The following is a 15435-nucleotide window of genomic DNA, read 5'->3' as shown; positions in this document are numbered from 1 at the left end:
ATGACTACACATTAGAGCTCTGTGTGGATCCATCCAAACTGGAGCCATTTAAACATTAAAAGGTTGCTGTCACATAACATAATAAAGGAGATGTGGAAATCTCTTTAGTTTGTCAGCAGATTAGAGTGAAATTCATTTTACAGATTAAATTGTATTGCTGTGTGTTCTCTGCTCTCTGCTGTGTATTCAGCAATGTAAAAGAGAATGAGCAGAAGATTAGAATCAAGTAAAACAAAACAAACGAACAAACGAACAAAATTTTAAAATGTATACATTTTCTGCATTACCAGCTGAAAACATGCACATTCCATGGACAATGCAATGGACAGTTTGCACTGTTGTAACTTTACAGCTGTGCTTCATTTGTAATGCTAGTAAGTTGTGATTTCACAACCTGCACTTTTAAAACATATTTGCCCAGCGGAGACTCTGTACTGCACTTAAAACATGCTGTAAATAAAAGATTAGTGAAAATATGGTGCTTCCAGCCAATTTTAAACCAAAACTTCCAACTAGTTCAACTTATCTTACCATGGGAATTTAACCAGTTGAAAAGACACTTCACTACTGACAGCAAAAAGCAGTTTTCTGATTGTTTGGGATAAATCTGTAGTTGTTTTGCCTTTTTCTTTTTCAAGTTGTTTATACCATAATACTAACCAGTTTTAAGAGCTTTACTTGTCTAAAGTAAAGCTATCGAAGTTCATATATGGTGTTGAACAGTTTAGCCCTATTTAAAACCTTGTTAAATGTTTTGAATCCACAGAACCTTCTGCTATTGCTATAATATTTTGTGTAGAAGTTACCAACCAGAAAAAAGTATATTTTGATTATATTTTTTCATCTCTTTTTGCAAGCTTCCAGCTTAGGAAAGGTAAAGTTTTCTTCAATCATTGAACTGTGGATTAATGTCGACCTGGTGTATCATTTTTGTCTACTTATGTATATTGTTCGGTGCCCTGTGACCAGTACCAATATGACTTGAAAATCAAAAACACTTGTCAGTTCTGAAAACATATGTGACAAACTGCCACAGACAGAAACGTGTATAAAATATGCATTAACATGAAATACAGTAGCAGTGGGAGGAAAAGCTTCATAGTGAAAAACTAAACTGAAGGTTAAAATTCGCAGAATCAAGGAAAAACAAACGGGAGAAAAACTGCAGGAGCTATCGTACCTGTTGGCTTTGGCAGAGTAATGCAGAGTAAAAACAGAGTAAGATGTAAAATTACATTTGGATGTAACCTGCCATTCATTATGAAAGTCACCGTTTAAAAGGGCATAAAAAGGTATGCTAAGAAAATATACACATACAGACTCATAATTATGATCAATTATCATATGCCAACATGTCACATGGACTTAAATGCAGTGTTTTCATGGGAGTGGCTTAGTGTGTTTGGGGAGTGGCTGGCTTGTTCACACATTTTGCCTTGTTCATCACTACGACAGGCAGAGCCGAAGGCTGAACGGAGATACTCAGTGTAGTACATCACATTCACTAATTGCACCATCTGTGGAGTGTTGTTCAGCTTGTTGTACAAAACCTGTGTTTAGCAGATGGGCTCGAGCGGCCAGCTAGTTGCTCCTTCCTCAAACTGCTTCACCAACTAGTTTTACAAGTTGGAAAAATAAACTTCTGCGAAACACGGCGGAGGACGCGGGCACGTTTTTGAGCGCTATCCTGACGCGCGGACTTTACTTCGTGGTATTTATTACCACTTTCCTAGAGTTTTCATTTTCCCCTTTCCTTCCCCCTCTCTGCGTCTGAAAGAGGAAAAAGGAGGTGGACCCACGCTCACTCGCCGGTCTCGTGGCTTCTTTGTATACAGCAGCAGCTGTGTGTAAATGCATGGGCACACAGCGTCTGCTGCTCTTTGAGGGACAGCTTCCTGGGCTCAGTCCAGCGTTCATGTGGATTTCCACAGAAATGAAGCGACTGGTGTAAGGTGTAAAAAGAGGAATATCCTAACTTTACCTGTCCCCCTTTCTCTTACCGTAATATCTCGTTTAACCCAACAAAGCTTGGGTCAGTTTCGCCGCCTTTCTTTCTCCATCTATCTGTGCGCTTGGATTGTAAACGGCAGAAACAAATTGAGCTCCGTGCAGAGCAGGCTACAACTACAGCTGCGCGGCTCCCTCACACACCATGGATGTAAGATTTTATCCGACTGCCGGTGGAAATTCTATTCCGGGAGATCCACCAAACCTGGATTTTGCCCACTGTTTGGGCTACTACAACTTCAATAAGGTGAGAAATCCTTCCCGTTTCGCGCCGTAGTGTTGTTTTGTGTTGTGCGATCACGTTGGGACTGGAACCACTAGTACACAGTTTTTAGCTTAATTATTGAAACTCTGACCGTTGATTTAATTAGAATTCCCCTTACTCACTTCCTCCTTCCTTGAATCAGAGTTCTCTTTCCGCCTAATCAGTACTTTCCTCTCTTGCCGCAAACTTTGTTGTTGTTCATTAGGAAAGGAAACGGGAGCACAGGACAAGTGTAGCGGCACAGTGTTACTTTTTGTCCAGCTCAAACCTGCCTCGTCGCACTGCTAAACTCTCACAGACTGATGTGCTCCACAGTCATGGGCGCTGTTGCCTTTAGGGTTCCGTGTTTCTCAACATCCTGTCATTACAGTTCAAATGTGATTTAAACAAAAAAAGATGTAGGCTGTCAGGTACCTGCTCTTCTTCATGACCGGCCACGTCATGCAGTTAAATAAAATGACAACACGATAAAGAAATGGTTGTTGGTCGTTTGGTTAACTGCTGTGTATTTAACCTCATTTTCAAACCGCCTTCAGTTCATGTTGTTCACTGCATTTGCAAGCAGTTCTTAGAATGAGCTCCAAGTATCATGTTCCTCATTAACATTTCAGGGGGAAAAAAGCATGCACAAGCAGAAAGAGGAATGGACAGCTCACTATCTGTTCCGTATGAATCTATTCATTGTCAGCGTTGCGCCGTGTTGTGCACTTATCTTACCCATGGCATCAGTTAAACTCTTGACTGTCATACTGTGCACTACAGTTTTATCTGCCCACTGCCAGGTTGCATGATGTATTTGCATTGTTTACATGTTGATCTGTTCGCTTCCTCGCATTTGTATACAAACGCCACCGTGTCCGAGCTGTGAATAAGAACAAAGCTGAAGTTTAATAACTCTTGCAACTGGAGCTTATGAGGTTATGTAAAACACAGTTGATGATTTGTAATGTTTTGTCAGTGATGTAACACGCGCACTGTTAGGCCTGTGATCAGTCACTAACTTGACTCTCTTGTATAACAGCAGGAGAGAACATCATTGTGGCAGTCAAAAAGAACAGTTTTTTATGAAGTTTAAACAATGATACCCCCCCCCCCCCACCCCCAAACACACACAGACACACATGCACACTTAGACACGACACACTACCCCCCTCTCAAATTATTCAGCCCCGTAATGCAGCTCTATTTGCAATCTGATGCTGCTTAAAACAGTTACCAGGTTTGTCTCAGTGTTTCATCAGCTCTTTGTCATTTGGCCAAGTTGTCATATGTGCCCAATTTCATCATGTCTTCATCAGCCTCAAGAAACTTTAACCACATTGCTTTGAATTGGTGTAAAAGTTGAAGTGCGATTTTATTCCTGCTCATAAAATCCCCGGGTCAAGTGAAATTTTCCATCTGTAACAGTAATTGGCCACAATGCAAAAGGAGGCATAGAGTGAGAGAGAGGGTGGTGAGAAGGTGCTTATCCAGTATCTCTACCAGTTACGTTGGAAAGAGGAAGAGAGAGAGAGAGTACAAAGCATGCATTTCATGCTAATTACAATGCCTTTCCACTGTGAACAAATAAGCTCTTTTGCATGCATCTTTCAAATAAGCCTCCAATTTATTTGAATCGGCTTGCTGAAAGGTAGCACAATGCAGAGCGGTTAGTCATCTAAAAGATGTGGCATGCTTACAAGTCACAGAGCTGAAGCATTACTTCTTTAATCTATTTATAAGCTGTCACAGCACCTTTTGCGAGCAGCCAAACTTTCACTAGATTTACAGTTTTGATTTGAAAACAGGCAATACCCACTCAAAATGCTGGTGCAGGAAATGTTCAATTTTAATGACAAGAGAGACAGAAGGGCCCAGAGGCACTTTCAAACATCAGAGATTCTTTTAAATTTACAGAAAAATCCAAACGAGTGGCACAAACTTAATTAGGTGCTGCAGTCATGACTAATGAAGCTGCCATTTCTTTCCCTTTTTTTGGCACAGAGATGAAGGTGCTGAGGAGAAACATGCCACAACTTCACAAAGCTGAATAATTCTCATATAAAATCTATTTTGTGAGGAAAAATTCCCTTGTTGCAGTTTGGAGAAATTAAACACGGTTTCTCTATTGAAACTGAAATTGTAAAGGCTTATTTCTGTGGGTTATAAACATTGACTACAGCGTGTGCAGGGTGAGTGACGAGGCTGTCACAGTGGGGTCTATTTCTCTTAAACTACCTTGACTTGAGGGTGAACACGGAACAGGTATGCTCAAGGGCAAAAACACCAAGGCTCCTACTTTTACTGATTGGTTGTTACTTCAGGTAGCGTTGTTTTCAATTTATCTGATAATGACTATTGGTTTTCCTGGCTCTTTGGATTCTTCTAACAACACCAGGTTGTAGTCGGTAAAATTTATAAAAGTTCCCTTTTGAAGTTTGATAAACTTTTTAAATCTGTGTATGAGCTCGTACATATATATGCACTTATTTATTATTCAAAGAGATTTCAGTGATGCAACATGGTTAAGGCTGCTTGTTTTCTCTAGGCAAGCTCCTCAGTCAGGCACAACATAAACCAAAGACAAAGAGCTGTTTGGATTTAACTAGTTTTGGTATTTGTAAAAGTCAAATGTGATTGAGTTTAATGGTTTCTTGAAAGAGACCCTCTGTTATAGCCATATTTATTGCCATCTGGTCTTTTTTTCCTAAAGGTTTAATAATGTTTCAGATACAGTATCCATTTAGTGTGGGCTTTCATTACCTCCAGGCGCCAAGAAATCACCAACAGATGTTAATACAAACTCCTCACCTGCACTGGTGCTAAAATTGAAGGTTTATTTGGAAAACTAATACCAGCACCACTGAGACATTATAATTCATTGCAGTTGAGAATTGACCATACATTGGAGTATTTTAATGGCAGTATAGCAGAGGGATGTAGATAAACACATTGCTATGAGATTCTGTAGCCTTTGTACATGACAAAAGCTACAGAAGGGGGGGAAGTCTTGCAGGATCTCTGCTGTGTTGCTGTGTAGTGCTGTTAAGAGACATACAACAGTTTGTGCTTAATGAAGCATTTTAAAAGGAAAGGGCAAACTATAATTAAACATCTTAGAAATTTGTGACTAGGCTTTTTTTTAATAATGTTGTCAGCATTTTAACAATTTATATATTCAAAAATCATATTTGCTGACTGTGTCTGGGAAAAAAAAAATCCAAACTGTAGACATGTTTCATCAACCAATTAACTTGCAAAGGTAACAAACTGATTACTGATTAAGGCAGGGTTAATAGTTTGGCGGTTGCACTGTACACTGATTTTTAGATGCACATGCTGTGTTTGCTGTTGCATGAAACCACAGACTATTAACAACAGGTAGTGCCAAATCAACTTGGACTCAGTTGTTAAGGATTACAGCCTTATGTGCAGCATAATAAGTCTTTTCTGAGAAATGATCTTGATGACAAATCCTCTTTAGCTACACATGCTTTATTTTGTTGTTTTTCGACCACATATTGATAAAGGACTCTGGATAATTTGTTTATTGTCGGCTTTGTATTTTATCATCCATAAGCTATAATATGACAGACTAGCTCTGCTGTTATTCCCTGATTAGAAAGTTCTTCAAGACCCAAAATGATGGACTTCTTAAAGGATTTTACTGAGCGGGGGAAATGGGCCGTAGGCCATGAACTACTTAGTTTATATGAGCTCTACTGACACATGCATATGTAAGGAAACCAGGAACAACACAGATTTTAAGGTCTGGAGGAAGTGAATTAATGTAGCTTCACATTAGCTAACCCCTGGGCAATAACCTCTTTTGTCCAAAGCATAGTACGTCAGGTTTCTTTTGTCTCTGCTGTCACTTAAGCTCCAGCGGGAGGGAAGGGGTTAACTCTCTTAACCAGGGGGCCTTGTGCATCTCTCCAGTGTACACAGCTGGTGCCATTTCATCACACACATTCTAAACATATCCAAACACAACTTTAAATGTGTGTGTGCGGTAATGCCGTGTGTGCGTGTCTTGGGGAGGGGCAGGGAGGCTGTCTGCTTTGTCAAACTCAACACTTGATGGATATGACTCCAAGGTGCATGTTAAATGTTTAAATGTCCAAGAAGTGAATAGCTGATGTGTTTTGCTGAGTCCTTTAATTGTAGCTTGTCAGGAGATGTAGTTCAGCAGATTTATTAAACACCTAATTTTCCCAGTGAGACAAGAGAGTGTTATTTTTAGTTTGTTCTACACGAAGACGCACTGTGCACTTGGAGCTCCTGTCTGTAAGAATGACTGCTATATGTGGCAGACGGCACTACACGTATTTTGTAAATGCCCAGCTCCATTTTCTGCATGCCATTTCTTCTGAGCAACATTAATGGTTGTTGCTTTGATCCCACAAGCATTCTGCAACCGTATGACAATCTGATCCAACAGAGTGGAAAACATAACATCAGGTTGTCCACTTTGTTTATGAGGTGGATGTGACAAATCCTCCAGCTCTGAAATCTTCAACAGACATAGACCATTACCCAGATCAGCACTCGTAAAGACCTTCTGTAATCTTGCCATCACTGCTCATAAATCCACTTCATTACATCTCCTTGTGCATTACTCAGTGTGGTTCATTTAGGCAGACCTCACACCATGAAGTTATTTCCCAACTGGTCGATTTGCAAACCATAAGGCACCATTCTATAGACAAGAACCATCTTGCTGTGCTGATTTGGTCTTGATGTAATCTCATGTCCAATGAAAAATAGGGGAAACCACATTAAAAGCAAAAAAGAAATCATGCTTGGATATGGAGTGTCTTAGTGCTGTAGGCTTTCCTTGTGCGTATAGTTTCACCTCAAGGATCCACTCCACTGTTGTCTGTCCTCGCCCTGCTTAATAAAATGACAAATTCTCCCTTTTGACTATGTGTAGCTATGTGGCTGTTTCAAAAACATCTCTTCCAGTGGTATAAAGAGAACAGATGCACAGTGTTGTCATGTAAACAACATCACTACACCGTTCAAATCATGAATCATAACAAAAGATTATGGTAAGTTATTACAGAAGAGTTGTTGTTTTTCTTTTCAGTGTTTTAAGGACTTTCTGGATAAATCAACACTTGTTCTCATTTGGATAGCTTTAAAAAAAGTAAATTAACATCATTTAGATCTTTAAGTTCTTAGTTACATGTGGAGCCGTGTTATGACTTTTCTCAAATATCTAATTAGTTAATGCATCATTAAAGTTCAAATGAAAAAATGACAGTAATAATTTCACTGCTGACTTCATTAAAACATATGTTGAAATTGTATGGCAAAGCATTAGCATGAGCTGAGCTCACTTAAAAAGCACCCATAACTCAAGAGATACACCAAAAGATGGAACTCATCTAGACCACAGAGTTCCCTATAAAAGTGGAGAAGATGACATTGTCCAGGTCAGCGAGGGGGTTGAGATTTAGCTTTAGGGTTTGATGTCTTAAGATAAGACTGAGAGTTTACTCAAATACCAAACAGAGTTGGCGTACAAGAGGTTTGTTAAGCTGTGACATGAGGAGGTACGCAATATGTACGATTTTTTTTTAGTTTTAAAACAATAAGTTAAATGATTGACAGTGTGGAAAAATTAATGGTTGTGAGGTTATGTCAAAGGTGTCTGTGTCATTGCAGAGGTTGTCTGAAGCGCAAAGTAGCACTCACCCAAATCCTCATGGGATTGTAGTCTGTAATCCCGAGGTACAGCACTACAAGATCATATTTTTTATTGAATGGTGTCTATGATTCTTGTTGATCATATGACAGGAAATTAATGAAATGGTAAATGGTTTTTGAAAAGAAGGATTAACTAAGAGGTTTTGTGTTAGCATATGTTACCAATAGCATGGTTCCTTGCACACATGTTGTTGTGTACAATTCTTAAACGACACCAACCTCTTCTAGTGTAATGCACCTTTAAGTTATGTAAGGCCAAAGATATCATTAACCTTCAGAAGTTCTATTGAATGAGCCAATGCTGTGCCCATTTTTGTTCAAGACAGAGCCCCTTAAGAGAGATTTTTCCACTATGATCAACTGTTTTAATCTGGTTTTGGCTCACTACATTTTTGACAGCTTCAACCTTGTTGACTTATTAAAAGGAGGAAGAAGAACCCCCTGTGCTCCAGAAAACAGTTTCTAACCATGAATTAAGCAGTTTCAAAAGGACCAGTCAATCACTTCTGGTTGGCTGATTCAATAAGTGTTGTGTCCCTTTAGTGGTTAGCCTCGCTGTTAAGACGCATTCATTTTTAAAGCTTTCCAGAGAGGCAGCCATTCCATGTTTCATAGATCTAATGTCCAATTCTCTTAATGGGCTCACAGACTGTATCAAAACATTCTGCAGTTTTCCTTTTAACTTGACTTGCTTGACTTAAGCCTTTGGCTCTTTGTCAAGTGCACAGGCCACTGATGGATGTCTCATACAGTTATGGGTAATATTTTCTTAGCAGTGCAGGTTGAATTTATCGCTTCTGTTTTCACATTTAGACTTTATTCTTTCAGCTTTTCCTAATTTCTGCATCTAAATGACCTTTGAGTTAGATAAATACTGAAAACTATTCAAAATTGAGATATTTTACTGAAAGGCATAAACGCTGGTTGGGGGTTGAATTTGTTATATGCTTCAGTTTGCTTTAACCGTTAAACCGAAACCAGCCTCGTCATAGGTATTATTATTCATGATCCCAACCTTTGCTCATATATCAGGTTGAGTGTGAATTTCTCTCTCATTACAGGGCTATGAGCTGCAGGTGTGTAGTATTACTTGTTACACAGTGTGATTAATCCTCCCTTTTTTCTGCTGCCCCCCTCCTACATCACACATTCCCATAATGCAGCTTGTTACCAGGTTGCACTAAAAGGACTGACAATAGTAGCAGGTGTGCAAATATCCCTTAGACCCGTTGGACAAAGAGCTTAAATAATGTAGGTAAATAAAACTTTTGTTTGAATGGCGAAATGGATGGCATGTTTTCAAGCAGAACTGCATCAGAGTTCAAGGAAGACTAACTTGAAAGAAAACCTGTTTATCATGCAGGAAACGATGAAAGCACTCCTTTAAAAATAAAAAATTAGATGTATTTGACACTTTCTGGTAAAATTTATAACCTTGATTACCGTTTTGTCCCCTGTTTACACGATGTCTCAAACAAAGTGTGAGTCAGTTAGATGATATTTTCTTTTCATATAATAACTACCATAGCAGGAATACTGCTGCCTACAGACCTGCGTTACCCCTTGAACAAGAGTTTTAATAGTCCCCAGAGTTAAAAAAAAATCTGCTATCTCAACCTGCAGCACCTTGATTCAATCTTCTATAAACATACTTAAGACTGATAGGAGTCCTCTGATATGACTACTGTGGGGGTTTTTTTTGTCATCGTTATTCAGTTGCAGTGAATCAAGCTCTTGTTACACAGCGCTGATTGCTCGAGGATTGTCTTTTTCTTTTTAGTCCCTAAGGGGAGTGAAACAGCTCTTCTTAAATGTTTGCCCTTTAATATCTCTTTCATACCTTGGTTTGTCAGAAATGTCTTTGTATCCATTTCTTTAACAAGGCCACAGGAATTCAACAACAATAACTTGTATTTCAGCTGTCTGTTTTGCCATCACTCTCTTTATTTCTGCGCAGACCCGACCTGAAGAATGAGACACGGCACACTGAACTTTTTCAATATTGATCTAAGATGATAATCTTTTCCTCGCCCTCAACCAACAGCTTTTTTTATGGCTCCCATAAATCCAGAAAGATTTTAATCTCTATTTGTCAGGAGTAAATCCTGTGGGGAACTCAAATTAAAAATATTCAGCATTTAAAAATAAAAAACAAAATAGGAAAAAAAACCTCTTGTCTTCCGTCTGACATTATTCTTTTGGTTATAATTGCCCATCAGCTGTCCTCATTTGAATAAACAGCTCTCAACATGTTACTGAAATAACACTGCTTTGAGAATTCTTCCAAGAGATTTTCTATTTGATGAAAATCATGCAGTATTCATGAATCTATCTAGTTTTTATTCAGTTCCACAATAAAAAGGAACAATGGACACAGCCTCAGTAAAAGCTCCAACCACATAATAAAGGTCCATTCTCCAGAAACCTCAATTGCGGGATTATGAATGGAGGCCATGAAATTCTTGAGTCAACTTCTGATATTTCTGAGGTGAAATTGAGGCTCATTCACAGTATGTCCTTGTTTACTGTCATGTGCATGTATGTTTCTGCTGGCTTGTGAGCTCTTGCATGTGGTCATAGTGTGGGATGGCAGAAGTAGAAACAAGATCAAGGTCTGTGAGGCCTTTACATTGGCCAGGGCTTTCCTTCTGCGGACAGCCACTGATAATTCATTTAAATGACATTCCTTCCAAGGAAACTGATCGAGTTTCTAATCTGTGGTGGTTCTGACTCAATAGTGTAACTTTTCAAATACCTGCACAACCTTGGAAAACATTTTTTTAAGGAGTTCCAATATTATTTTTCTCCCCCGCTGATAAACAAGAAGAGAAACTGAATGATTACAATGTTTCCAAAGCATTACAGGCATCTGATTAAAGTGTTAGGTTGGAGTTAGCCAAGGTTAACCGTCCATAATGAAACACTTTGAAAATAATGATACGCTGCATGGTTTTATGAAGGCTTGTGGCTGCTCAGCTCAGCAGTGGTGACCTTCAGCAGTTCCACGAGCTAATCGTGGCAATCCCGCAGCACCCCTGTAGTTTTGAGAGTCCATTAGCTTCTGATATGCATCCAGGAGAGCAGAGCTTGCACAAGGTCTTCCTCTTAAACCATCCTTGTGTCACTGAGGTGCCTGGCCAACTTCCCTTTCAAGTGACACCGAGAGATTTGTCGTCAGCTCCCACTTTGATTTGAATGCGGCTGTTAATATTTTATGGGTTTATTGTTTTGCCTTGTGCATTAATGCATAAGACTATGGTGTCAAATTCTCCTATATCCCCAAGTCTGAGAGGTTTATCAGTAATTGGCACTTCTACTAAATGTTCTCGAGCTGTTGTTAATTGCTTGTTTAACAGCCAGTAAATTCTGTTTGAATAGTGTTGCTGTTGAAATAGCATTGCATCGGGTTCTGCAAATAAGTATTTTTGCTGATTTGTACCATTTTCTGCTGTGTGGGTGGGGTGGGTAGAGTGGGATGCATGTAAATTGCTGCATTATTCTGCTGGCATGCTTGACAATCAGGCAAATTCCTAACAGCTTTAGTTGATTTAACATTCAGTTTCAATCAAACATGTACGAACATGCACCCAGCTTGTAGCATGATACTCGGTTTAGTCAGTCCTAACATAGCTGTTGACAGGTAAAGTGTTGGAATCCACAATAATGCATTCCCAACAGGAACTAATTAACAAATAAGAATAATTGCCCAGTTCTTTCATTCATCACCACAGTCTCTCATAACATGCAAGCTTCAAGCAGGAACAACAAAGTAGTACATAAATCAAAGTAGTTTCCTTTGCCAAGCCAGAACCCCCTGGGAGGTACCTTGGTGCTTAATTAAAATCCAGAAGGATCATGTTTTAAGTGTAGGTGAGCGAGCACTGAATAACAATGACAAACCATGCCCCAGAGCATTAGTGGTGTGTTTTTGAAAAAGAATAACAACATCTTTTTCTTTTTTCCCCCTGTAGAAAATAAATGAGATTTAATGTGAAAGAAGAAAGCTGTTTTCAGTACGTTTTGGCACACGGATATTTGTAAATGTAGCCTTGTCTCCAGAACCGGACAAAATCAGGATTGACATATTAATGTTATAATTAAGCATACAGAATTAAAATGAAACGGCTCATTGTTACACATTTGATGTTCTTTCTTTCTGCGCACTGTTTCCTATTCCTGATTTTGGTTTGCGAGTCCTCACATGTATAAACCAACTGCAGAATATAAAGGTGCACTTGGGAAATTGTCACTACAATATCTGTATTGGAACATAGAGATTTATGTCAAATGGATGGTCACAGTGGCAGACCTTCAGGCTATTGTTGTCCCTGATCTTTGAGGTTACAGATCTGATGTTTCTGCACTCTCTGCCCTTCAACCAGTGATACAGTGGGAAATGATTAAATCCACACAATGTGGAGTCACATTTTAAACAGATGACGATCAGAATATAAACTGTCCTACATACATGCTGTTTCTGCAAGCGTTATAACTCTGATGTTCACTGGCTCCCAGGAAAGGCTAAAAAAGGAAAAGTACATTTCAAAAGGGAATGTGTAGTTATCAGGAGAAGAAAAACTCTCCCAAGTCAAATCCGCTCAATTACAGAGCTCTGGAGAGCTATCCCCAAGCAGCCCTTCCATTGGCTAATCAGTCACAGCAAATTGTAGTGGTGAATATTTCAGACTCGACATATTTGAATAAAGCCATCATGATTATTTCACTGTTGTACAGTACTCTCGAATAATTTTCACAGCCTTCAGCTGGGGCCAGCATAAACTGCATAACTCCTGATTTTTTCTTTTCTTTTTTTTAAAAAGCAAGGGAAAAGTCAAGGGAGAAAAGCAGACACAAGGGCTGTCAGTCAATGTGGCAAGCTAATTGGGTCGATCTCTTTAGCGAAAGATGAATGAAGAGATTAACTCTCCCTATGTGTCCAGTGAATCTCCCCCTCTGGCTCCAGGTAAATTAGCCGATGACAAGTTGACAGTGGGATTTCTGTTCCGCACTCCTGCTTAAACCTGTAGTCGGTAGTTTACAGCATGGCGCCCCCTGTTGAAATCACTGATTTTTCTCATCACAGGCTTTGTTTATATATTGATTAATTGGATCGGTGGAATTTATCTTTCTAGGTTTGTTACACGACTACTCCAGAGTGGGTTTTCATATACATGTCGGCCATTTACATTTAGCTGCTCTTCACCTCTGCAAGATATCACATATAGAGATGATCTCTATGGACTGTAGTGTTTACATTTACACTGGCAGAGGATTGGTGATGGGTCAAACAAACCTAATGAAGATAAATGAAGAGTGATGGGAGAACATGTGCGCGGAAAGGTGCGAGTTCAGAGTAGATTGTCGTGCTGTCATTTATTTTAGTGGAAGAACTCAGCATGGTCCTAAAATAGAGGGCAAGGCTCAAATACAGAAAATGTCAGTAACCCCCCCCCCCCTTTTTTTTTTTTTTTTTTTTTTCCCCCCCTTAGCCGCCTGCACTGAAATTAGATAAAAATAGCTCAAAGGGAGTTGTTGTCAAAGCAGAAAATAAGCATACCTGTACAGGGAGGATTTTTACAGGTATAATGTATATGATTATTTTCTCTTGTGTGATACCATCGTTAGGGAAATTAAGTCCAGATATGGTTGCTTTTGATTGGCCACAGACTGACAAGTCTTATTAAACAAATGCTTTTGCATTAGTTTTTGTTTAAAAAAAAAATGTGTAAACACTTTCCTAACTTATCTTCTCCATTTAAAAATAAAAAATAAAAAAATGCCACTTCCACACAAAGCAGACCTCTAGGTTTTTCATACGCCTTTGATCTCCAACCTGTCTTTTTACACCGAGGAGAGGAATAACTTTTGCATTATGACTAAAAGATGTGTAATGTGTCTTTGTTCCGAATCTTTTTAAATGTCAGTGCAATGATACGGAATCAAAGTTGAGGCTTAGTGTTTGTAATTATTCAAAGCTGGTATCTTAATCTCACGCTGCTTTTGAAGTAGGAAATGTTAAAGTGACATTTTGAGTTTAAATACTGTTAAAAACACTAGTGAAGCACTTAGCCTGATGGTGGCTGTCACAAGAAAAACAATGTCTGCGACTCAACAGCTGTCAGGTTTGCTAATGATGTCCTGGTGTGCTGTCAATCTAGCAGATGAACGGACAATAGTATGCCAAGGAGAAAATGCTTGAAACAGCTAATTGCTTCTAAGAGCTCACTCAACCATTCTGTAACTACTATGTGTTCACAGATGTCTTTTCCAGCTGCTATTTCATTATGGAACTCAAAGACATTACAGAAGCAATGTACTGGCTTTCTTTATGAGCCTGTGTTGTTGCACATCAAGTCTTAATGATTATAGATACATTATTGCAACCACAGGTGGAAGAAAATAACAGAGCACGGCATCTATATTAGTGCATTTTCATTATTTTACCTAATTTGCTCCCATCATTCCGTTAATCTCTGCCAACTTGTTGATTGTCAGTTTGGAGACGCATTTCTGGAGAGGAGCCCGAGAGTATTTGCAGCCGGACCTCTGTCAGTAGCGCCAAGCAACACAGCCACAAATTGGAATGTGGTATAGTTCTGGGAAAGCAGCCAAGATTTAAATTAGACAATAACCTCTGCTCTCTCTATATTGCCTCTCTTTTCCAGCTGCAGGCCTAGCCATTTGTTTAATACAGTCAGCCCTGTAGTATATAATAGACTGATATACGAGTCACTGCTCAGCAGTTTGTGCTTTTCAGATTTATAGAGATTGAACAACTGGCTGGTTTGTGCATACTGGTCTTCTGCTAAGAATAACAGAAAAGACACAGGTTGCATACATGAAGATTTTAATGGGCTTGAGAATTATGATGAAAAATGGGACTAACCCTCCAGTTTACTATTTGCTGTTAATGCCTTTTTGTAAACATTTCTCAAAAGAAAGAAATAGATTTTATATTTGATAGCTTTAAATACTGTTAAACTGGGCTAATTACTTGATAACATTGCTCAAAAACACGCTATAGAATACATTAGGCTTTTAATGGACTGAATAGTTTGATGTTAATGCTCTCACCACTTTAGGCTTTTACATCATTTTATATCCAACATTAGCAGATAAGAAATAGAGGATTGTTTTGAGTCCAGCACTAAAAGCTCTTGACTGTGCACATTCCCAGAGCCATTCATAATGATTGTATTAGTCAGTAACAGCACACAGGGAATTTAAAAAAAAAAAAAAGAAAGGGAAAAAAGTGTCTGTGCTCCACTCCCTGCAGCTTTCAGTGGATCTTTATGTGAAGTCCTAGTGACAAAGCCATTTGACAAAAAGTACAACCATTAGTGCCATCAGAAGCAAACCTGTTTCCACTGGCACAAAACTGTTCTTCTACTTTTTGACATTTGACCATTTAAAAAAAAAAAAAAAAAAAAAAAATACTACTAGCTTCTTTAACCTGATAGCACTCTTGTGCT

General features: G+C 38.9%; 1 protein-coding gene across 1 annotated transcript in view; it reads left to right on the top strand.

Annotated features, from left to right (window-relative positions):
* The first annotated feature begins 1451 nt into the window (after positions 1-1451).
* The window catches only part of tox3 (TOX high mobility group box family member 3), a 37493-nt gene continuing 23509 nt past the window's right edge, over positions 1452-15435 (top strand). The window contains exon 1 of the mRNA XM_085426734.1: positions 1452-2254. Within this exon, the coding sequence (XP_085282860.1) occupies positions 2153-2254 (102 nt within the window). The 5' untranslated portion in view covers positions 1452-2152. The remainder of the gene's footprint in view (positions 2255-15435) is intronic.

Source organism: Rhamphochromis longiceps, linkage group LG1 (genome assembly GCF_057381845.1).
Source record: "Rhamphochromis longiceps isolate RC_006_pf linkage group LG1, R_longiceps_female_GT1.1, whole genome shotgun sequence".
Lineage (NCBI taxonomy): Eukaryota > Metazoa > Chordata > Actinopteri > Cichliformes > Cichlidae > Rhamphochromis > Rhamphochromis longiceps.
This window is presented reverse-complemented; position numbering and strand designations above follow the sequence as displayed.